The sequence below is a fragment of the Mustela nigripes genome, chromosome 6 (genome assembly GCF_022355385.1).
Source record: "Mustela nigripes isolate SB6536 chromosome 6, MUSNIG.SB6536, whole genome shotgun sequence".
Classification (NCBI taxonomy): Eukaryota; Metazoa; Chordata; class Mammalia; order Carnivora; family Mustelidae; genus Mustela; species Mustela nigripes.
The window spans coordinates 90,428,221-90,452,961 of record NC_081562.1 but is presented as its reverse complement, the minus strand read 5'-3'; the positions used below and the strand labels follow the sequence as shown (position 1 = coordinate 90,452,961).

The window sequence follows — 24,741 nt, the reverse complement described above, 5'->3', positions numbered from 1 at the left end:
GTCCAGTAGAAATTGGAGAGTTGCTGAAGGAAAACATTTGTTTTTGGGTTTCATAGATAATTCATCACTGTGGATATTTTTAAGATTCTGTACTCTAACCTCAATCTTGTTTTAAATTTTTATGTCCTACAGGGGAACATACAGTTTCCGCTCTAAAGGGTGGAAGAAAGGATCAGCAATGAAAAACCGCACAGTACCCACAGAATTCATTCTTCTAGGGCTATCAGATGACCCAGAGCTTCAGATTATGATTTTTCTCTTCTTAATTATCACATATATATTAAGCGTCACTGGTAATTTGACCATCATCACTCTCACCTTGACTGACTCCCATCTGCAGACCCCCATGTATTTCTTCCTCAGGAACTTCTCTGTATTAGAAATATCCTTTACAACTGTCTGTATTCCTAGATTTCTGGGCACAATTATCACCAGAGACAAGACGATCTCATACAATAATTGTACAGCTCAGTTGTTTTTCTTCATCTTCATGGGTATAACTGAATTTTACCTTTTAACTGCTATGTCTTATGACCGCTATGTTGCCATCTGTAAACCCTTGCATTATACAACCATCATGAACAAAAGAGTCTGCATTTTACTTGTCTTTTGTGCTTGGTTGACAGCATTTTTAAATATCTTCCCACTAGTTATTCTCTTTCTCCAGTTAGATTACTGTGGTTCCAATGTCATTGATCACTTTGCTTGTGATTATTTTCCCCTCTTGCAATTATCTTGCTCAGACACATGGCTCTTAGAAGTGATGGGTTTTTACTCTGCCATAGTGATTCTGCTTTTCACTTTGGCACTAATAATTTTGTCCTACATGTTCATCATTAGAACAATTCTGAAACTACCCTCTGCCAGTCAGAGAAAAAAGGCATTTTCTACATGTTCCTCACACATGATTGTCATTTCCATCTCTTATGGAAGCTGCATATTCATGTATGCCAACCCTTCTGCAAAAGAAAAGGCATCATTGATCAAAGGAGTGGCTATTCTGAATACTTCTGTCGCTCCTATGATGAATCCATTTATATATACCCTCAGGAACCAGCAAGTAAAGCAAGCCTTTAAGGATACTATCCAAAAGGTTATGATTTTCTCCAGTAAATGAAAGTGTAAGGAGCATTAAAAGGATGACGTTCTTGTAAATACTATTATTCATACTTACTCAAAACTCCATTTCCTCTACTAGAGTTATGTATTATCCCCTTTTTTCCACTCCCATATTAAAGCTCCTAATCATTGAACTCAATACATTTGATGAACTGAATATTGTTTCAGAATTTTCTGTAAATTCAAGTGTCTTTTTTTCAATGCAATAAAACATCTGGGTTAATGCTTATGATTCTGAATGATGATGGTTTGCCTTTGAAGAGACACTGGGCATTTAGTTTGATGGAAAGAGTGTCAGAATTGATGTGGATTTCTGAACTTCTCATTCTTACCCAGTAATAGATAATGTTATTAGAAAACTTGGATTCTCTTTGTCATTTCCATGAAATCAAGTAAACACAATCACCAGAGGACTGGGAATAAAATATAAATATCTACTTTAAAATATTAAAAGATTAGAGACTCACACGTACTAAAAAATATTTACACTGTTTATCATAATTAAGATGCTAATGAGGAGGAAGAGAAAGGAGGTAGAAGGGGGTGGAAGATAACATAAAAATTTTCAGCAATTCCTACCTTCTAGAGCTATTGATTTCTTTGTATTGACTCATTTAATCCTGCCAACAACTTTATGGGGGTACTATTCATTCCTAATCTCTTTTAGTCAGAGGTATTTTTCCTTAGGCAGATCAAATGCCTCCAAACATTAAAAAATAGGTGAAGAACAGACAATGTAAAAATAAACCAAACGTATAAAATGGATGAAACTATGATAAACCACTGGAAGTTCACCTTTCTAGAGAACCGAACTTTATTTGTGGCATCTAGAACCAACTTTAGGGTTTTGGAAGTACGGAAGAGAAATAACATCTACTGATAATATTCTACACGCTCTACTCTGTATTAAGCAAATCACATGCAGTATTTATTTTACAAAACTTCTTAGAAAGTGAACATTATTGCTTCCAATTTATAGGTGAATGAACATGATGAAATTGAGGTTGAAAGTTCAATGTACAGAGATTGCAGCTTTCAGAACTAGCATTTCAGTCACTTTCCTTTCACCTCAAAACCCAGACTAGTTGGGTTACTTTCATCTTCACCCTGACTTTCACTTGTAGTAAATTATGAATAAAAGCTCATGTTCAATATTAGGATTATTACATTAAAGGACTTTGTAATGTTTAATGAACTCATTCAGGCTTTTCTTACTTATGGCAAGCTTTGGGGATTCAGTGATGAGAAGGAGGTTTCTTGCTCTAACTTATCTCAGATTCTAGTGGGGGAGAGAAACTACATGAAATTAAAATTTAATTTGATCAATGCAGTAACTTAAGCATGATAAGCCTATTGGTCAGGTAATGTTATCATTGTCAAAGAAAATGTCAGTTTTCCTGCCTTAGCACAATTAGTGTCAGTTTCACTATAATTGCTAATGGTTGATTTTTTTTTTCACCCTAAAGTCACATGCATAACAAAAATCTTGTCTGCTTTGGGTGTTATCTCAATTTTCACCTTTATTTTATTTCTTGGCCATTATCACAAATGTTTAAAAAACAATGTCACACTATTTCCTCAGTAAGAATTAAAATAAATACATATATTTATTATTTATTTGACAGAGAGCATCACAGTGAGAGAGGGAACACAAGCAGGGGTAGTGGAAGAGGAAGAAGCAGGCTTCCCGCCAAGCAGGGAGCCTAATGTGGGGCTCAATCCCAGGACCCTGGAAACATGATCTGAGTTGAAGGCAGACTTAACTACTGAGCCAACCATGTGTCCCAGTAAGAATGGTTTTTGGGAATAGGATTATGATAGTCTCCAAGACTCTCCAGCAAGCCTCCCTTTATCCTCAAACTACATTGTCGATCCTACATTCATCTTACATTCCATTTAACCTGCTACCAAACCATATCTATTACTGTCTCAGATCTATTTTGAAGGAATTTATATCAAAAACCACAGTCAAGATTTCTAAGACTTTTTCAAGCATTTATTAATGTACATTAGGAAACACAGATATGTTTGACAAATTAAGCCCATGCACAAACTATGTAAACTAAGAGAAAAACCAATAACAATATTTAATACCTACTATATGTATATTAACAGCTTATTATTACAGCAGATTAAGAAACTCACATATATAATTTATTTTTCCTTCTTTTTTTCTTACCTATTGTACTTTTTAATGCTTTATAGGAACAAATGATCAAAAGTTTTTTTTCAGCTCTCCACATTCTGTATCTTCTTTGCCTTTGCTGTTTCATTATATGAAAAAAAAGCATTTTTTTCATATAATGTATTATTTGCTTCAGGGGTACAGGTCTGTGAATCATCAGTCTAACACAATTCACAGCACTCACCATAGCATATACCCTCCCCAATGTCCACCACCCAGACACCCTACGCCAGCAATCCTCAGTTTGTTTCCTGAGATTAAGGGTCTCCTACAATTTCTTCCTAATTCTTATGGTGAAAATCATTCAGATGTTATTTCTGAAAAGACTTTCAAAGCAACTACATTGCAGGCATGCACTAGCCATATGGATTATTAGAATAGACCATCACCACCTTATAAGACTTTGAGCAACAGATAAAAAGGTAGACATTTAGGTATGGAATTATTAATCTTTTATAAAAACATATACTCAGGCCATATGAATATAAAGTATAGGACTGCTCACAGCATTTGCAATAATGCAGTAAGAATTCCAAGTAAAAGTAAAAAATATTAATAAATGAATATCCTGGGCAAAGAGAATAATGATTGCAAATGACAGTTGTTAAAGTGAGCGAAGTGAATGGGAATAGTGTGGATAGAAAGAGAAAACTGAAAGGAGTCATTACTTCTCTTTTATGCTTTCCATGAGAAGCTGATTTTATTGACTCAATTCATTATGCACAGAAAAAAATTGTGCTATAAAACCAATACTAGTGCTCCTCATATGGATATTACATTTTTTCTTTTTTTTTTTTTTTAATGTTAGCACTAGGGTTTATAGAGGTGTGCCTTAGTACAGGTGCTAGGGCTTGTCCACGATGCTTTTGATGTATAAAGCCCAGACCTCCTGTCAATTCTTCTTGAGCAACAACACCTGGAAGTTGACAGCTAAGTGGATGTTGCACACACACTCATCATCTGTCATCTTCATGTGGCCAACAGCCAAGGCCAGACATAGCAACTTCTTCATCTGGAATTGGAATGTGAACTTTACTTCATTCACTTTGGGCCCCATGTTCTCTTTGTGGGTTGAGAATGGAAGGGAAATTGCCAGCTTTATTCAGGCCTAGACCCAAAACTTGTGGAATCTGCTTGATCAGAGATTCTGAAGCCAAAAAGGCATCACACTTCTTGGTCATATTCTTGACTAATTTTTTATTCCTGTTGAGTCCCTTCAGTGTCTCAGTGTCCATTTGAGGAATATCCACAATCATGGAGTCATCACAGTGCTGCTGGTCCCCCAAAACTTGGGGCAGGGAGTGGAATTGAGCCCAAATGTCCTGAGAAGCGTTTGTCCTTCTGTGGGTTGTAGTTCTTCAAGCTGATCTGCAGCTCCACAATCTTCAGAAACTTCCCACACCACCAGTACAGGGTGTCACTTGGAGACTTTGCTGCTCATGGTGACTCATGACATAATAACCAGATGAAAAGAGCAACATTATATGTTTTAAACTCTGTTTAACATTTTACCTACCCCCCACAAGATATTAACAATCCCTTTAAATGAATATGCTTTTGTCTCCTTTTAAAGAATAAGACAGATATTCATAGGGAACAAATAATGTATATATGGCCAATAGGCATCTGAACACTGATTCAGATCAATGCTGTGCCCCCCAAAGAAGCCATTATACAAATTTCTGGGGGAGGTTAGAAATCTTGCAACATGAACATATACCAAAAAATCTTAGAATGTCAGAATAGGTTGCTAGTTTTTCCATGAAAGCCCTTCCTTCACAAGAATACTAAATAAGCTCATCTAAAATGCCAGGTTTGCCTTATGGAGATTTCTCCCCAAAATAACATATTTTAAGAAATTAAAAATTCGGAAGACAACTACTCTTTCGGAATTAAACTTAATCCCTAAATTTAGATGCAGAAAATTGCTTTCACTAAAGAAGCTTAGTATCCCAAACTCTTCCACTGGTAATCTCACATGTAACATATGCCTGTATGATAATATCATCTCTCATTGGCAAGAGTTTCTGTCATTTTTGGATTGAGCACTGAGTTATCCACAACAACAACAACCACAGCCATAAGGATAGAATATGGGATTAACAACTGATTCTCTCACTGATAGATAATACTTAGTTGTTCTCCATAAGTCTGATTTGAGTCACAGTAAGTCTTTGTATACTTAAATAATAAGATCTCTTAGGTGTTCATCATGCCCTGTACCACTCTGTCTGATGGTAGATCTCCAACACTAAATTCCTCAAATTCGCACTGCCGTCTTTGCTCCATCTATAAAATTGGCTTTGTATTGCTGTAATTTATAGTCAAATAGGATTACATGAGTTTTGTGATACAGTATGCTTATCAATATGATTAGAAGTTTTCACCATATACTGGAATGTCATCTTTTTCGATGCTAGATTTTCACAGATTATGAACACTTTGCTAGAAAATGGGATACTTTGTTCATTATTGCCTACCAAAGGGCTTTCCGTAGTGCCGTCACTTACTAAAATATTTGTTAAATTAATCAACAAAAGGATGGAGATCTCAAAAAGCCTATTCCTATCTAAATTGTTGATATCTTCTGCTTGAAATTATTATTGCTCTCCTCTGATACCTTCTTTGAATAATTTTCTGTGACTGGGTTTTCTAGGATGGGAACTGATTTTAACCTCTCAAGCCATAAGAACTGTCCAGTCAGCAAGACTCCACAAGAGTATCTCCAAGACAATAATGAATTTCAATTTATTGCCTGCCTGCTGCTAGTAACTCACATTTCCCATATCTCCCTTGTATAAGTCTGGGAGGACTTTGGCACTTTGGACACAGTCTTTGAGATGCTAGTCCACTGTCTTCCTGGTGTTAGTGTCACTGAAATAAATTCCTCTTTTGTTTCACCACCATGCATTCCTTTGCCTTTGCGTTTTGTCAGCAGTGAGTGACAAAACCTGGTCTCTTTGGAACACCAGAGCAAGGGGCACTTACTTCCCCTACATCCTGGCTACAGTAGAAACTAAATATAAGTCTTAAATAACGAATATAAATTAAATATTAGAGATGTCTTCTCAGACCATTGCAGTGAACAGAAGACGAGTGGGGTGGAGGGTATGTTCCTTGCATTAGATATGAGAAAAGGAATCTGAGATTTCTAAAATAATGTAGAATTCTCGCTCTTTGCTGTAAGAAGAAAATTACACAAACAGCTGTCACTAGCATCTTTGTATTCTCCAAAACTAAGCTTTCCCAACAAATAATAAACATCTAAAAAGTAATTATTGAATGAATAAATAGTAAGGATTCTAATCATGGTCAGGTGTTCTATGTCACCGTTCAGTGGGAAGATACAAAACATAAAGGCAAGCCTGACATGTGTCTTTAATACTTTCTTTCAGGAATATATGTTTGCTTTAATAGGGTAAATCTATGCTTTATACAAGTAATCTCAATTATGCACAACGGTATATGTGAATAATATTAAGCCACACAATTTATATGAAATACATAAATGAAGACATTTTTAAAACTGCTACAATTTAGTAAGAGTTTCATACATTTTTGTTCATTACAACATAAATAATTGGTGACTAATAGGACCACATGATGGTTTTGTGTTCTTATCTAAATATCTTCTTTTTTTTTAATTTTTTATTTTTTATAAACATATATTTTTATCCCCAGGGGTACAGGTCTGTGAATCACCAGGTTTACACACTTCACAGCACTCAACAAAGCACATACCCTCCCCAATGTCCATAATCCCACCCCCTTCTCCCAAATCCCCTCCCCCCAGCAACCCTCAGTTTGTTTTGTGAGATTAAGAGTCACTTATGGTTTGTCTCCCTCCCAATTCCATCTTGTTTCATTGATTCTTCTTCCACCCACTTAAGCCCCCATGTTGCATCAGCACTTCCTCATATCAGGGAGATCATATGATAGTTGTCTTTCTCCGCTTGACTTATTTCGCTAAGCATGTACGCTCTAGTTCCATCCATGTTGTTGCAAATGGTAAGATTTCATTCCTTTTGATGGCTGCATAGTATTCCATTGTGTATATATACCACCTCTTATTTATCCATTCATCTGTTGATGGACATCTAGGTTCTTTCCATAGTTTGGCTATTGTGGACATTGCTGCTATAAACATTAGGGTACACGTGCCCCTTTGGATCACAACGTTTGTATCTTTATGGTAAATACCCAGTAGTGCTGTTGCTGGGTCATAGGGCAGTTCTATTTTCAACATTTTGAGGAACCTCCATGCTGTTTTCCAGAGTGGCTGCACCAGCTTGCATTCCCACCAACAGTGGAGGAGGGTTCCCCTTTCTCCGCATCCTCGCCAGCATCTGTCATTTCCTGACTTGTTGATTTTAGCCATTCTGACTGGTGTGAGGTGATACCTCATTGTGGTTTTGATTTGCATTTCCCTGATGCCCAGTGATATGGAGCACTTTTTCATGTGTCTGTTGGCCATCTGGATGTCTTCTTTGCAGAAATGTCTGTTCATGTCCTCTGCCTATTTCTTGATTGGATTATTTGTTCTTTGGGTGTTGAGTTTGCTAAGTTCTTTATAGATTTTGGACACTAGTCCTTTATCTGATATGTCGTTTGCAAATATCTTCTCCCATTCTGTCAGTTGTCTTTTGATTTTATTAACTGTTTCCTTTGCTGTGCTTATCTAAATATCTTCTAATGATTATTTTAATACGGTCAATATCAGCACACCATGTAATCATTCCTGTACAAAATTTTAAACACTTTATTTCATGTGTCTTAATAGTGAGCACATCTATTTTATGCTTCAGTTTTGCCCAATGTGAATTTTATAGAGTGAAAGTTAGCATCCAGCATATTAAGGCAGAAGCCCAAAAAATGCATATCTTATGACCACAAAAAGGACAGATGATGGAAAGTGGAATAATTCCCTGCCAGAAATTTTGTAGGTAAATAATTTTATTAAGTTCATTAACATATAAAATTAATTGTCTAATTAGGAGTAAATACTATTCCTTTTGAAAACTCTGAAACCTCTGAAGGATATAGAGAACAAATGAGACATTACACACTTGGACAGGTGTCTGGACAGTTAAGAATTTATTAAAATGATCTTAAATGACAGTGTCAGTCCCAGAGTGGAAAGACCCTTTCCCAAATAACCAGTGCAGGTCCTACCACACCATGATATTTTAAAAGGCAGCAGGCCTGGCTCATATATAGGCCAATGAACACTCTGCTACCCCAGGCAAGAAAGTGACCCAGAGACAGTATCAATTCAGCAAACTGAAAAATGTCAGTGATGCAACAGGAAGAATTATTTGCTCCTCTGAAAGGGCTTCTATGGGAGAAGCAAGCATGGACCCTCTTCTCCGGGGAAAAGGAGTGGGTTGGTGCCATTTTCCTCTTGTGTCCCTTAGCATAAACCAACTTCAGTAAGCAGCACAGTACCGACACTGGAATCCTAACATGCTTAAGCCCAGTCCTCTCCTGCTGTGATCTACTAGTACTACTTTTCAAGTGAGCCTTAGGACAAGTTTAGTGGGCCCCCAGGCCAGCACAAACCCCTGCACACAGCACACCTACTGACTAGAATTCTGCAAAGCTTCAGCTCTAGTGGAAATAGCCTCAGGTCTCTTTTAGCAAGCAGACCAGAAGACACTTGGTTAAAACTCAACCACACTCTGGCAAAGGTCCAAACACTCCCCACTGGATGCAAGGAGAAACACTGCAGAGGACTGACCTGAGGAAAAGAGCTGCCATAACATAGGAGCAGAGTCCACACAGCACACAACCAGAGACACATCCTGGAGCACTGGACATGGACATTATATGAACTCTTCTCCATAAATCTGTTAATATCAGGAGCAGGAAACATAACAAGCTTTCATAACACACAGAAAAAGAGACATAGACAAAAAGCCAAGATGGAGGAATTCATCTCAAAATAAAGAACAAGAAAAGGTCATGGCCAGGGATCAAACTGAAACAGATATAAGTAATATGCCTGATCCAGAATTTAAAGCAATAATCATAAAGATATTATTGTGCTTAAGAAAAGCATACAAGACTTCATGGAGGCCACTACCACAGAGATAGAAGAGCTAAAAATTAGTCAGCCCTAAATGAAAAATGAAAAAAACTAAGATGTGAAACCCATTGGACGTAATGACTGCAAGGATGGAAGAAGCAGAGAAATGAATAACTGATATATAATTATGGAAAATAATGAAGCTGCACAAGAGGTAAAGAAAAATTTAGATCATGAAGTTGAGAACTCACTGATACCATCAAAGGTAATAACATTCATATCATAGGAGTCCCAGAAGAAGAAAAGAGGGAAAAGGGGCAGAAGGTTTATTTGAGGAAATTATAGCTGAAAATTTCCCTAATCTGGGAGAAGAAACAAACTTCCAAATTCAGGAGGCTCAGAGAACTGTCATTAAAATCAACAAAGGAAGGCCAACACCAAGACACACTGTAGTCAAATTTGTAAAATATAGTGATAAAAAAAAAATCTTGAAAGTAGTAAAACAAAAGAAGTCCATAACCTACAAAGACCAATAAGTTTAGTAGCAGATCTCTCCACAGAAACTTGGCAGGCAAGATGAAAGTGGCATGTATACTGAAAGTACCTGATGTGGAAAATCTGCAGCCAAGAATATTCAATCCAACAAGACTTTCATTCAGAATAGGAGAGTTAAAGAGTTTCCCAGACAAACAAAAATTAAAGGAGTTCATGGTGACTAAGCCAGCTCTTAAGGAAATATTAAAGGGGACTCTTTGACTGGAAAAGAAAGACAAGAAGTGACAAAAAACTAGAAAGGAATGGAGAAAATCTTCAGAAACAGTTTACAGGTAATAAAATGGCACTAAATTCATATCTATCAATAATTACTCTGAATGTAAATGGACTAAATGCTCTAATCAAAAGACTTAGAGTGTCCGAATGGATTAAAAAAAAAAAAAATCTATATGCTGTCTACAAGAGACTCATTTGAGACCTAAAGACACTGGCAGATTGAAAGTGAGGGGATGGAGAAACATTTATCATGGAAACAGATGTCAAGAGAAAGCCAGAGTAACCATAATGATAGCAGATAAACTAGCCAAACTTATATCAGATAAATCAAAGACTATAACAAGACACAAAGAAGGACCCTATATCATAATAAAGGTGTCTATCCAAGAAGATCAAACAATTATAAATATTTATGCCCCGAACTTGGGAGAACCCAAATATATAAAAAAAAATTCTTCACAAACATAAAGAAATTCCTTGATAATAATACAATAATAGTAGGGGACTTTAATACTGCAGATGGTCTCAGCAAGAAATCAAAAAGGAAACAATGGCTTTGAATGACACACTGGACCAGGTGGAGTTAACAGATATGTTCAGAACATTCCATCCTAAAGGAACAGAAGATACATTCTTTTCAATTGCACATGGACATTCTTCAGAATAGATCACATACTGGGTCACAATTGGGCCTCAACAAGCACAAAAATACTGAGATAATACCTCGCATATTGACCAACCAGAGCACTATAAAACTTGAAGTCACCCACAAAAACAAATTTGGAAAGACTGCAAATGAATGGAGACTAAAGAACACCCTACTAAAGAATGAATGGGTCAACCAGGAAATTAGAGAGGAAATATGTATATATATGCATATATATATGGAAACAAATGAAAATGATAACACACTAGCCCAAAACCCTTGGGAAAAAGAAAAAGTGGTTCTAAGAGGAAAGTATACACCAGTCCAGGCCTACTCTATGATGCAAGAAAAAACTCAAATAAGCAATCTAAATTTATACTTTAAAAAGCTAGAAAAAGAACAACAAATGAGCCTTATGCCAGTAGAAGAAAGGAAATAATAAGGATTAGAGCAGAAAAAAATGATATAGAACCAAAAAAAAAATCAATAAAATATATCAATGATGCCAGGAGCTCGTTCTTTGAAAAAAAATTAGTAAAACTGATTGGGAGCAAGGTGGCAGAAGAGTAGGAGGCCTAAATTTCCTCTGGTCCCTGGAATTCAGCTATATAGCTATCAAACCACTCTGAACATCTACAACTCAACAGTAGGTCAAGGAAAAGAATAGCAGCAATCCTATGAACAGAAAAGCAGTCACTTCCTGGAAGGTAGGATGTGCAGAGAAGTGAATCTGAGGCAATTTGCAAACACCAAGCCAGCAGAGAACAAAATCAGAACTTATAGAATCCTACTCCCCTGAGGGATGTCACTCCAGTGGCTAAGCGGTTGGGGGGCGGGGATCAAGGGGGGGTATGGAACCTCACTGGGACAGTGTGGTCTCAAGAACCTTAGGGTCACAGAAAAACTGGGGGTGCCTGAGTGTGACAGAGATCCAAAGTATCATAGTGGGGAAGCTGGCTGCAAAGACAGAGCTGAGAAGTGGGCTGTAAGCTCTGGGTTACCCTAAACCATAATCTGTAGCACAGTAGGGCCACTATTCTTCAAGGAGGGATCCAGCAAACAACAGACCCAAGGAGTCTCCCCTTCCTCCCTGGTGAGGAAGGGCATGGAAGCTCATGGTAGGTATCTGCTGTGTTTCGAAACTCCAAGCAGGGCCATGTGCCAGAGATACTAAAACTTGGTCACAGGCCAGGTAAGCATGGAGTGTGGCCAGAGACCAGGGAGACAGCAGTGATTGACTGCTTTTCTCTGAGGGCTCACTGAAGAGTGTGGCCCTGATTTCTCAGCTCCTCTGGGGCCAGAGATTGGGAGGTCACCATTTTCATTCTCAACCTCCAAAGATGCATTGAAAGCTCTCAAGGAACAAAAGCTACCAAGACCAAACCAGAGCAGAAGACTAAACCTGGACCCTGGCAAGGGAGGTACAATTCTGCCTGAGGCAAACGCATTTGTGAATCATTGCAACAGGCCCTTCCCCAAGAAGATCAGAAAGAATATCCAGCCAAGACCAAGTTTACCAATCAATGAGAACTCCAAAACTCCAGTGCTAGAGAAATACAGCACATAAAATTCATGGCCTTTGTCCTATGATTCCTTTTTTTTTTTTTAACAAATATTATACAATTCTACTTATAGAAGAAACTAGAATAGCCAAATTGATACAGAGAGAAAGTAGAACAGTGATAGCAAACTCTGCTGGGGGGCAGAGAAGAATGCAGAGTTATTTTTTAATGGGTACAATGTTTCAGTTTTGGATGATGAAAAAGTTCTAGAGATGGATAGTGATGATCATTGCACAACAATGTGAATGTACTTAATGGCATAAACTGTACACCTGAAAATTTTCCCATGTTTCTTTAGTCTTTCAAAGTTAATTTCTTTAATTTTCATTTTTTCTTTTTCTTTTTTTAATTTTTTTTCTATTTCTTTTGAATTTTTCTTCTTTCCTATTTCAACCAACATCTTATCTTATCAATTCCTTTTTTTTTTTTAAGATTTTATTTATTTATTTGAGAGAGAGAAACAGTGAGAGAGCATGAGCAAGGAGAAAGTCAGAGGGAGAAGCAGACTCCCAGTGGAGCTGGAAGCCCGATGCGGGACTCGATCCTGGGACTCCGGGATCATGACCTGAGCAGAAGGCAGTCGTCCAACCAACTGAGCCACCCAGGGGTCCCTTATCAATTCCTTTTTTAAAGTCTTTTTAATTTTCATTTTTACATAGTCTATCCCTTCATTGTATTTAACCTTATTTTTTGTATATATATGTTTTTCTTTCTTTAAAATTTTGGGAGGCAATTTCTTCTAATAGACCAAACTGAACCCAAAATCTAGTTGTGTGCCTCTGTTCTTTCACCAGTCTGATCATACTGTATTCCTTCTCCTTTCTTTTTCTTCTGACTTGTTCAGTGTATATTTTTCTGGGGTTGTTGTTACTCTCTTAGCAGTTTGTTCTCTTGTCCTCATTCATCTATTCTTCTTTGGACAAAATGACAAAATGGAAAAACTCACCTCAAAAAAAAAAAAAAGAACCAGAGGCAGTACCGATTGCCAGGGACCTAATCAATATGGACATGATTAAGATGTCAGAACAGATGTGAAGATACTAACTGAGCTTTAAAAAAGCTTAGAAAATTCTGGATAATCCCTTTCTGGAGAAATAGAAGAACTAAAATCTAATCAAGTCAAAATCAAAAAGGCTACTAATGACATGCAATCATAAATGGAGTCTCTAACTGCTAGGAAAAATGAGGCAAAGAGATAATGAGTGGTATAGAAGACCAAATAATGGAAAATAAAGAAGCTGAGAAAAAGAGAGATAAACAACTACTGGATCTTGAGGGGATAAAGAGATAAGTAATATCATCAGATGAAACAATATTAGAATAATTGGGATCCCAGAAGAAGAAGAAAGAAAGAGAGGGACAGAAGGTATATTGGAGCAAATTATAGCAGAGAAACTCAATAATCTGGGGAAGGAAACAAGCATCAAAATCCAGGAGACACAGATTTCTCCTCTTAAAATCAATAAAAATATGTTCATACCCCATCATCTAATAGTAAAACTTACAAGTGTCAGAAACAAAGAGAAAATCCTGAAAGCAGCTCAGGACAAGAAATCTATAACATGCAATGGTAGAAACACTAGATTGACAGCAGACTGATCCACAGAGACCTGGCAGGCCAGAATGACTGGCATGATATATTCAGAGCACTAAATGAGAAAAAGATGCAGCCAAGAGTACTATATCCAGCTAGGTTGTCACTGAAAATAGAAGAAGAGATTAAAAGTTTCCAGGACAGATATAAACTAAATGAATTTGCAAACACCAAACCAGCCATACAGGAAATATTGAAAAGGGTTCTCTAAGCAAAAAGAGATTCTAAAAGTAACATAAATCAGAAAGGAACAGACAATATACAATAACAGTCACCTTACAGGCAATAAAATGGCACCAAATTCATATCCTTCAATAGTTATTAAGTGTGAATGGGCTAAAGGCCCCAATTAAAGACACAGGGTATCAGATTGGATAAAAAAATAAGACCCATCAAAATGCTGTCTGCAAGAGACTCACTTTAGACCCAAGGACAACTGTAGATTTAAACTGAGGAGGTGGAAAAAAATTTACCATTTTAATAGACATCAAAAAAAGCCGGGGAGGGGGGGGATGCCTGGATGGCTCAGTGGGTTAAAGCCTCTGCCTTTGGCTCAGGTCATGATTGGGTCCTGGGATCAAGCCCCACATCAGACTCTCTGCTCAACAGGGAGCCAGCTTCCCCTCTCTCTCTTCACCTGCCTCTCTGCCTACTTGTGATCTCTGTCTGTCAAATAAGTAAATAAAATCTTAAAAAGAAAGAAAGAAAGCCAGGGTGGCAATCTTTATATCAAACAAATCAGATTTTAAACCAAAGACTATGATAAGAAGTGAGGAAGGACACTATTTCATGTATAAAGGGTCTATCAAAGAATACCTAACAATTTTAAATATCTGTGCCCCTAACATGGGAGCAGAAAATTATACAAGCTAATTGATACCAAAATCAAAGAAGCACATCAGCCATAATACAATAATAGAGGAGATTTTACCAACCCCTCCACTGAAATGGACAAATTACCTAAACAAAAAATTAACAAGGAGATAAAGGCTTTAAATGACACACTGGGCTAGATGGACTTCTAGATATATTCAGACCATTCTATCCGAAAGCAAAAGAATACATTCTTCTCTAGTGCACATGGAACATACTCCAGAATAGATCATATCCTGGGTCACGAATCAGCTCTCAATCAGTACCAAAAGGTAAAGATCATTCCCTGCATATTTTCAGACCACAATGCTTTGAAACTAGAACTCAACCACAAGAGGAGAGTTGGAAAGAACTCAAATAAATGGAGGATAAAGAGTTGGAGTCCATTATCAAAGGAAGGATACTGAGATAAAGTGAAAGTTATGCAAAGCCTTATTCTATGCCAAGCATTAGAAGTCAGGCTGACTGGCCAGGGCCGCCTCCGAAGAGAGAGACCCCCTCCCGATCTCACAGGCCTGTTTTATAGGGCATAACTGCGACCCAAGGTATGTGGCTTCTATTGTTAAGGTGTTTACTCCCAGAATTGATACCCGGAGCCATACAAGGAACTACTGGGGCGTTTATTCCTGGAATGAAGTCTGTGGATGTAAACAACAATATGTCTACCTAGGCAATATGGAGTTGCTCTGGCTAAGCAGGCCCTAATAGTTAAACAGGTTTTAACATTAGATTGGCCCTAACACATCCTCTTGAATGGGTCAACCAGGAAATTAAAGAAGAATTAAAGAAATTCATAGAAACAAATGAAAGGAAAACAGAAATGTTCAAAATATTTGGGTTGCAACAAAGATGGTGCTAAGAGGAAAGTATATAGCAAAACAAGCCTTTCTCAAGAAATAAGAAAAGAGGTGTGCTTGGGTGGCTCAGTAGTTAAGCATCTGCCTTTGGCTCAAGTCATGATCCCAGGGTCCTGGGATTGAGCCCCACATTGGGCTCCCTGCTTCAAGGGAAGCCTGATTCTCCCACTCCTTTTCCCATTCCCCCACTTATGTTCCCTCTCTCGCTGTGTCTCTCTCTGCCAAATAAATAAATAAAATTTTTTTAAAAAGAAAGAAAGAAAAAGAGAGTAAGAAAAGAAAGAAAAAATAGAAAGAAAAAAGAAAGAAAAAAGGAAAAGTCTCAAATTCACAGCCTAACCCAAACCTAAAGGAGAAAGAACAGCAAAGAAATCCTAAACCCAGCAGGAGACGAGAAATAATAAAGATACGAGCAGAAATCAATGAAATAGAAACCAAAAGAACAGTAGAACAGATCAACGAAACTAGGAGCTGGTTCTTGAAAAGAATTAATGAAGTTAATAAACTCTTGGCCAGACTTCTGAAAAAGAGAGAGGACTCAGATAAATAAAATCACGAATGAAAGAGGAGAGATCACAACCAACACCAAAGAAATACAAACAATTATAAGAACATATTATGAACAACTAAACGCCAGCAAATTTGACAATCTGGAAGAAATGAATGCATTCCTAAAGACATATAAACTACCACAACTGAACCAGGAAAAAAAAAAAAAAATAGAAAACCTGAACAGACCCAAAACCAGTAAGGAGATTGAAGCAGTCACCAAAAATCTCCCAACAAACAAGAGTCCAGGGCCAGACGTTTGCCCAGGGGAATTCTACCAAACATTTAAGAAAAATTAATACTTATTCTCCTGAAATTGTTCCAAAAAAATATAAATGGAAGGAAAACTTCCAAACTCATTTTATGAGGCCAGCATTACCTTGATCTCAAAACCAGAAAAAGACCCCAATCAAAAAGGAGAATTTCAGACCAGTATCCCTGATGAACATGGATGTAAAAATTCTCACCAAAATGCAAGCCAGTAGGATCCAACAGTACATGAAAAGGATTATTCACCACAAAGAAATGGGAATTATTCCTAGGCTGCAAGATTGGCTTAACATCTGCAAAGCAATTAATGTGATACAATACATTAATATAAGAAAGAACAAGAAACAAACGATACTCTCAATAGATGTAGAAAAAGCATGTGGCATCAATTCTCGATCAAAACTCTTCACAGTATAAGGTACATACATCAATATCATCAAAGCCATCTATGAAGAACCCAGAGAGAATATCGTTCTCAATGGGGGAAAACTGAGAGCTTTTCCCCTAAGGTCAGAAACATGGCAGGGATGTCCACTATCACCACTGTTATTCAACATTGTACTAGAAGTCCTAGCCTCAGCAATCAGACAACAAAAAGAAATAAAAAGCGTCCAATTCAGCAAAGATGTCAAACCCTCACTCTTTGCAGATGATATGATACTTTATGTGGAAAACTCAAAAGACTCCACCCCAAAACTGCTAGAACTGGAATTCAGTAAAATGTTAGGATATAAAATCAATGCACAGAAATCAGGTGAATTTCTATATACCAACAACAAGACAGAAGAAAGAGAAATTAAGAAGTCAATTCCATTTATAAGGGCACCCAAAGCCATAAAATGCCTAGGAATAATTCAACCAATGAGGCAAAAAACCCATACTCAGAAAACTCTAGAATATTCATGAAAGAAATTGAGGAGGACATAGGGAAATGGAAAAACATTCCATGCTCATGGATTGAAAGAACAAATATTGTGAAAAAGTCAAAGCTGCCTAGAGCAATCTACACATTTAAAGCAATCCCTATGAAAATACCATCAATTTTTTCAAAGAAATGGAACAAATAATCCTAAAACTTGTTTGGAACCACAAAAGTCCCCAAATAGCCAGAGGAATGTTGGAAAACAAAACCAGAGTTGGCAGCATCACAATTCTGGACTTCAAGCTCTATTAAAAAGATGTGATCATCAAGACAGTATGGTACTGGCACAAAAACAAACACATTGATCAATGGAACAGAATAGAGAGAGAGCCCATAAATGAACCTTCCACTCTATGGTCAATTAATCTTTGACAAAGCAGAAAAGAATATCCAATGGAAAGAAGACAATCTCTTTAACAAATGATGTTGGGAAAATTTGAGAGACAGATGCAGAAGAATGAAACTGGACCATTTCTTTACCCCACACACAAAAATGGACTCAAAATGGATGAAAGACCTCAGTGTGAGACAGGACTCCATCAAAATCCTTTAGGAGAATACAGAGAGCAACCTTTTCAACTTCAACCACAACAACTTTTTCCTAGAAACATCACCAAAGGCAAGGGAGGCAAGGGCAAAAGTTAACTCATGGAACTTCTTCAAGATAGAAAACTTTTGCATAACAAAGGAAACAGTCAACAAATCCAAAAGACAACTGACAGAATGGGAGAAGATATTTGCAAATGACATATCACATAGAAGGCTAGTATCCAAAATCTATAAAGAACTTATCAAACAACACCAAATAATAAATTTTAATCCAATCAAGAAATGGGCAGAAGATATGAAAAGATATTTCTGCAAAGAACACACCCAAATGGCCAACAGACACATGAAAAAGTGCTCCACATCACTCAGCATCAGGGAAATACAAATCAAAACCTCAAGGAGATATTACCTCACCCCAATCAGAATGTCTAAAATTAACATGTTAGAAAACTACAGATGTTGGTGAGGATGCAAAGAAAGGGGAACCCTCCTACATGTTGGTGGGAATGCAAGTTGGTGCAGCCACTCTGGGAAAAAGTATGGAGGTTCCTCAAAAAGTTGAAAATAGAGCTATCCTACAACCCAGCAATTACATTACTGTGTATTTACCACAAAGATACAGAGGTAGTGATCTGAAGGGGCACATGCACCTGAGTGTTTACAGCAGCCATGTCGACAATAGCCAAACTATTCAAAGAGCCCAGATGTCCATCAACAGTTGAATGGATAAAGAAGAGATAGTGTGTGTGTGTGTGTGTGTATATATATATATATATATATATATATATATATATATATAACATATACATATATATATATATAACAGAATATTATGCAAGTATCAAAAAATGAACTCTTGCCATTTGCAATGATATGGATGGAACTAGAGGGTATTATGCTAAGTGAAATAAGTCAATCAGAGAAAGACCATTATCATATGATCTCACTGATATGAAAATTTGAGAAACAAGACAATGAATCATAGGGGAAGGGAAAGATGAAACCAGAGAGGGAGGCAAACCATAAGAGACTCAATCTCAGGAAATGAACTGAGGGTTGGAGTGGAGGTGGGTGGGAGGGACGGGGCAGCTGTGTGATGGACATTGGAGAAGGTATGTCCTATGGTGAGTACTATGAATTGTGTAAGACTAATGAAACAGAGACATGTACCCCTGAAACAAATAATTCATTATATGTTAATTTAAAATTTTAAAAACATAAATAGGAGCTCCTGGGTGGCTCAGTCATTAAGCATCTGCCTTCTGTTCAGGTCATGATCCCAGGGTCCTGGGTCCGAGCCCCACATCAGACTCCCTGTTCAGTGGAAGCTTGTTTCTCCCTTTCCCACCCTCCCTGCTTGTATTTCCTCTCTTGCTATGTCTTTCTGCATCAAACAAATAAAAACTTTAAAAATAAATTAATTAAATAAAAGTTTAAAATTTAAATATCAATAAAACTGACAAACCTTTGGCCAGACTCATTCAAAACAAAAAAAGGACTAAAAAATCATAAATGAAAGAGGAGAAATAACTATCAACACCACAGAAATACAAAGAATTTTAAGAGAATATTATGAAAGAGTATATACCAACAAATTGGACAGCCTGGAAGAAATAAATAAATTCCTAGAAATATATAAATTATCAAAAGCCAAATAGGAAGATAACAGAAAACTTGAACAGACTGATAACCAGCAGAGAAATGAAATCAATAATCAATAATCTCCCAACATACAAGAGTCCTGGTCCAGATGGCTTCCCATGTGAACTCTACTAAACATTCAAAGAATAGTTAATACCTATACATCTCAAACTAGTCCCAGAAATAGAAATTGAAAGAAAACTTCCAAATTCATTCTTTGAGGCCAGTATTACCCTTATACCAAAACCAGACAAAGATTCCATTAAGAAAGAGAACTATAGGCCAATATCCCTGATGAAAATAGATGTGAAAACTCTCAACAAAACATGAGTAAATTGAAAAACAGTTACTAATAGAATCATTCAACATAATCAAGTGGTATTTATTCTTGAGCTGCCAGGGTGGTTCAATATCCATAAATTGATCATTGTGATACAACATATTAATAAAAGAAAGGATAAGAACCATATGATCCTTTCAATAGATGCAGAAAAAGAATCTGACAAATACAACATCCATTCATATAAAAACTCTCAACAAAGTTGGGAGAGAGGAAGCGAACATCAACATACTAAAGGCCATATATGAAAACCCCAAATTATATATCATCCTCAATGGGGAAAAAACTGAGCATTTTTTCTCTATGGCCAAAAGCAAGAACCAGGATGTCCACTGTCACCACTATTACTTAACATATAAGCAGAAGTGATAACCTCAGCTATCAGACAACAAAGAGAGGTAAAAGACATCTAAATTGGTAAACAAGTCAAACTTTCACTATATGTAGATGATAGGATACTCTATATAGAAAACCCAAAAGACTCCAGCAAATAATTGCTAGAACTGACAAATGAATTCAGTAACATTGCAGGATACAAAGCCAATGTACAGAAATCTGTTGCATTTCTATATATCAAAAAAAGTGGCAGAAAGAAAAATTGAGGAATCAATACCATTTATAATTGCACCAAAAACAATAAGATACCTACATGAAAGAGCTGTACTCTAATAACTATTGAACACTGATGAAAGTAAGTGAAAATAGCACAAGGAAATGGAATGCCTTTCAATGCTCATGGATTTGAAGAACAAATACTGTGAAACTGTCTACAATACCTAAAGCAATCAATCCATTTAATACAACTCCTATCAAAATACCAACAACATTTTTCACAGAACTAGAATAAACAATCCTAAAATTTGTATGGAATGACAAAAGACCCTGAATAGCCAAAGCAACCTTGAAAAAAAGAAGAGCTGGGGAACCGCAATGCTGACTTGGAAGTTATATTACAAAGCTGTAGTGATGAAACAGTACAGCACAAAAACAGACAGATCAGTAGAACAGAATATAAAACCCCAAAATGAAACCACAGCATTATGATCAACAAATCTTTGACAAAACAGGAAAGAATATCCAATGAGAAAAAGACAGTCTCTTCAAAAATGGTGTTAGGAAAACTGGACAGCAACATGCAAAAGAATGAAACTGAACCGCTTTCTTACACCATAAACAAAAATTAAATTCCAAATGGATGGAGGACATAATGTGAGACAGCACATTTACGTTTAAAGCAGCATTATCAACAATAGCCAAATTATAGGAAGAGCCCAAATGTCCATTAACTGATGAGTGGGTAAAGAAAATATGGGGTGCATGTGAATGTGCGTGTGTGTGTGTGTTGTTATAATAAGTAAAATAAGTCATTCACAGACAGACAAATACCTTATGATTTCACTCATATGTGGAATTTAAAAAAACAAAACAAACAATCTTGCCACAGAGAGGCAAATCAAGAAACAGACTGGTGGTTACCAGAGGGAGGTGGGTGGAAGGAATGGGTAAAATAGGTGATGGGCATTAAGGAGGACATTTGTAACTTGCACCACATGTAGTATGTGGATATTGAGTCACTCAGTTGTACATCTGAAACTAGTATTGCATTATATGTTAACCAACTCGAATTTAGATAAAAATTTTAAAAAAGAAGGAAATATGAGCATTTAAATCCTCAATTCCTTTACTATTCACATACTCTTTCTTTCTGTTTTATTTCTCAACAGAAATTTTAGATTTCTCAACAGAAATTAGATTAGATTTTGCTTAAAGAAAATAAAAAGCAGCAGCATCAGAAATAATACAATGATTACAGAGTTTATTCCCTTAGACATCTCAGATGACCCACAGCTTTATCTTTTTATTTGTGGCTTATGTATTAAGTGTCACTGGAAACCTAACCATAATCATCCTCATCTTGATAGACTGTCATCTCAAGGCTCCTATATATTACTTCCTGCAGAATTTCTCCTTCTTAGAAATCACATTCACCAGTGTCTCTATCTCAAGATTTTGGGGGGCAATCACTACAAATATCAAGACCATTTCCTATAACAATTGTTTAACTCTATTTTTCCTCATCTTCATGGGTGTTTCTGAATTTTTCCTTCTCACTACCATGTATTTTGATTGTTACATTGGCATCTGCAAATTTCTTCAGTACACCATCAAGAGCAAAAAAAATCTGCACCCTGCTTGTCTTTAGGTCCTGGCTAGGAGGATTTCTTACTATTTTCCCACCACTCATATTTATCCTCCAACTAGTTGTCTGTGCTTCTTGTGACTATTTCCACATCTTACAACTCTTGTGCTCAGATACATGGCTTTTAAAGATGACTGGCTTTTACTTTGCTTTTGTCACTCTGCTCTTCATTTTGGCATTAGTGATTCTCTCCTACCTGTGCATCCTTAGCATGATCCTGAGAATCCCATCTGCTAGTCAGAGGAAAAGGCTTTCTCCACGTGCTCCTCTAACTTGATTGTCATTTCCATCTCTTATGGGAGCTGTATATTCATGTATGTCAAGCCTTCAGCAAGAGAAAGAGCATCACTAACCAAAGGAGCACTTATTCTCAACACCTCAATTGCCACGCCCCACGTTGAATCCTTTTATTTATGTCCTGGGAAACCAGCAAGTAAAACAAGTTTACAAAAACTTACTTAACAGTGTTATTGAGAAATAAATGAAAATATATATTAACATGAATGGATGTCATCATGAAGATTCAACAAAGAAAAATTAAAATCTCAATTTCTACAATATGCTCCCATATCCATCTCAGAGATACTTGCAAGGCTGAGCACTTTGTTGAAGCTTTCTTTAAACTGAAAGTAACCATGTTGTGTCTTTCCTTCAAACTGTCTGTAGGTTCCACTTTCTCAATGATTTAGAGTTCCAAATAGAAATCCCATGGCTATAAAATATCAGTTGTTTTGGTGATTGTTCTAATAATAAAAATATTGTATTGTATTATATTGTATACACTGTCTTAATCAACTCTTAGTTTTTTTGTTACTAATATCATGGTTTCTTTCCTGAAATTATAAAAAATATGAAATTATCTGTAACAACCATATTTTTTGCACACTATCTTCAGTCTCTGTCCAATTCTCCAATTCAGCTAATTGACTGGAGTGTTTCTATTACTACAAATGATTTGAAGGTCATATGTCTTATTTTCTAGTTATGCTTAAGACATGTGACATGCCATTTTTTACATACTTTCCTTCTTTATCTGTATTATTTTTAAATATATAACTGGTGAATAGTTAGGCAGTCATCTTTACACTCATGCCACCAGGACGTTTGATAGGAATTCTATAAAAACTCTTCTATAGAGAACATTATTATTGTGCCATATACTGAACTAGATATATCCTAAACCACATCATATTTAATCTTCACAACTATATGGCAAATTAGAGAAATTATCTCTTCTTCAGAAGTGTGTAAACAGATGTTCAAAAAAGTTGCATAATTTGCCTGAGGTCTTCAGCTATAACAGTTAGTATCATAACCTGATTTGAAAAAAAAAAAACCTGACAAAAAAATTATTTGCTTTATTATATATACACTTGAAACTCACTAAAGACCTCCATATTTTGCATAGTTTTCACAATTTTACTGCACAATTTTACTGGTGCTTTTCTCTCATACTATCTCATTTGGACATGACAATATTATTATAGTCTAGTCAGAGATGGTACTAACTCCTATTACTATACTTGGCATATAAATTAGAACATTAACTAAGATAGGAATTTCTTCAACTGCTGTTGGTTATGAGCAATAGTGTGAGTGAGAAAAAATCTAAAATATGAGCAGTATTATGACACGAAATCTTCTTATTAGAAGTCAAAGTAAAAATAATGGAGAGAGAGACAAGATGGCGGGGAAGTAGGAGGAGGAGGCGTCCTTTCAACCTGTACCCTAAAGTGAGCTGATTACATTCCAAAGAACTCTGATCACCCACGAAATCAGCCTGAGATCAGAATTATACACGTCTGGATCTCTATAGGAGCAGAAGACGCCAGTGGGCAGAAGCGTTCCAGCTACATCCGTTCAGCCATCTCTCGCCAAAATGACTAGGAGGAGGAAAGCCCAACAGAAGAAAAATACAGAGGATGGGCCTTCTGCAACAGAGCTAATGGCTATCAACATAGACAATATGTCGGAAAAAGAATTCAGGCTAACATTTATCCAGGCAATAGCTAGATTGGAGAAAGCCATGGATGATCAAACAGAATTGATTAGGGCTGAACTGAAAGCGACCAGAGTTCATGTTCATAATGTTAGGCAGAGCTGAAAGCTATCAGGAATGAGGTTCACAATGCTTTCAATGAGTTCCAATATAACCTAAATTCTCTCAAAGCTAGGATGACTGAGACAGAAGACAGAATTAGTAATCTGGAGGACAAACAGATAGAGAGAAAGGATCTGGAGGAAGCCTGGAATAAACAGCTTAGAAGCCATGAAAACAGAATCAGGGAAATAAATGATGCCGTGAAATATTCTAGCGTCAGAATTATTGGAATCCCTGAAGGGGAGGAGAAAGAAAGAAGTCTAGAAATATAGTGGAACAAGTTCTTCATGAAAATTTTCCCAATCTCGCAAATGGAACCAGCGTTCTTGTACTAGAGGCTGAACGGTCTCCACCCAAGATTATACATTCCAGAAAAACATCAAGGCACCTGTTATTCAAATTGAGATATCATAATTGTAGATATAATCTCTTGAAAGCCGCTAGGACAAATAGGCCCCTTATTTACAGAGGAAAGCCCATCAGAATAACGTCAGACCTGTCCACAGAGACCTGGCAAGCCAGAAAGGGTTGGCAAGA

At 36.7% G+C, this 24,741-nt stretch overlaps 1 protein-coding gene and 2 pseudogenes across 1 annotated transcript; 2 read left to right on the top strand and 1 right to left on the bottom strand.

Annotated features, from left to right (window-relative positions):
* Positions 1-178: 178 nt before the first annotated feature.
* LOC132020761 (olfactory receptor 6C3-like) lies at positions 179-1,117 on the top strand. The gene has a single exon (XM_059404909.1). It carries the CDS (start codon positions 179-181, stop codon positions 1,115-1,117), a length of 939 nt encoding a protein of 312 aa, XP_059260892.1.
* Positions 1,118-4,148: 3,031 nt separating this feature from the next.
* On the bottom strand, positions 4,149-6,090 carry LOC132020363 (large ribosomal subunit protein uL1-like; annotated as a pseudogene).
* A 274-nt stretch (positions 6,091-6,364) lies between these two features.
* Positions 6,365-22,584, top strand: LOC132020362 (olfactory receptor 6C3-like; annotated as a pseudogene).
* Positions 22,585-24,741: the final 2,157 nt, after the last annotated feature.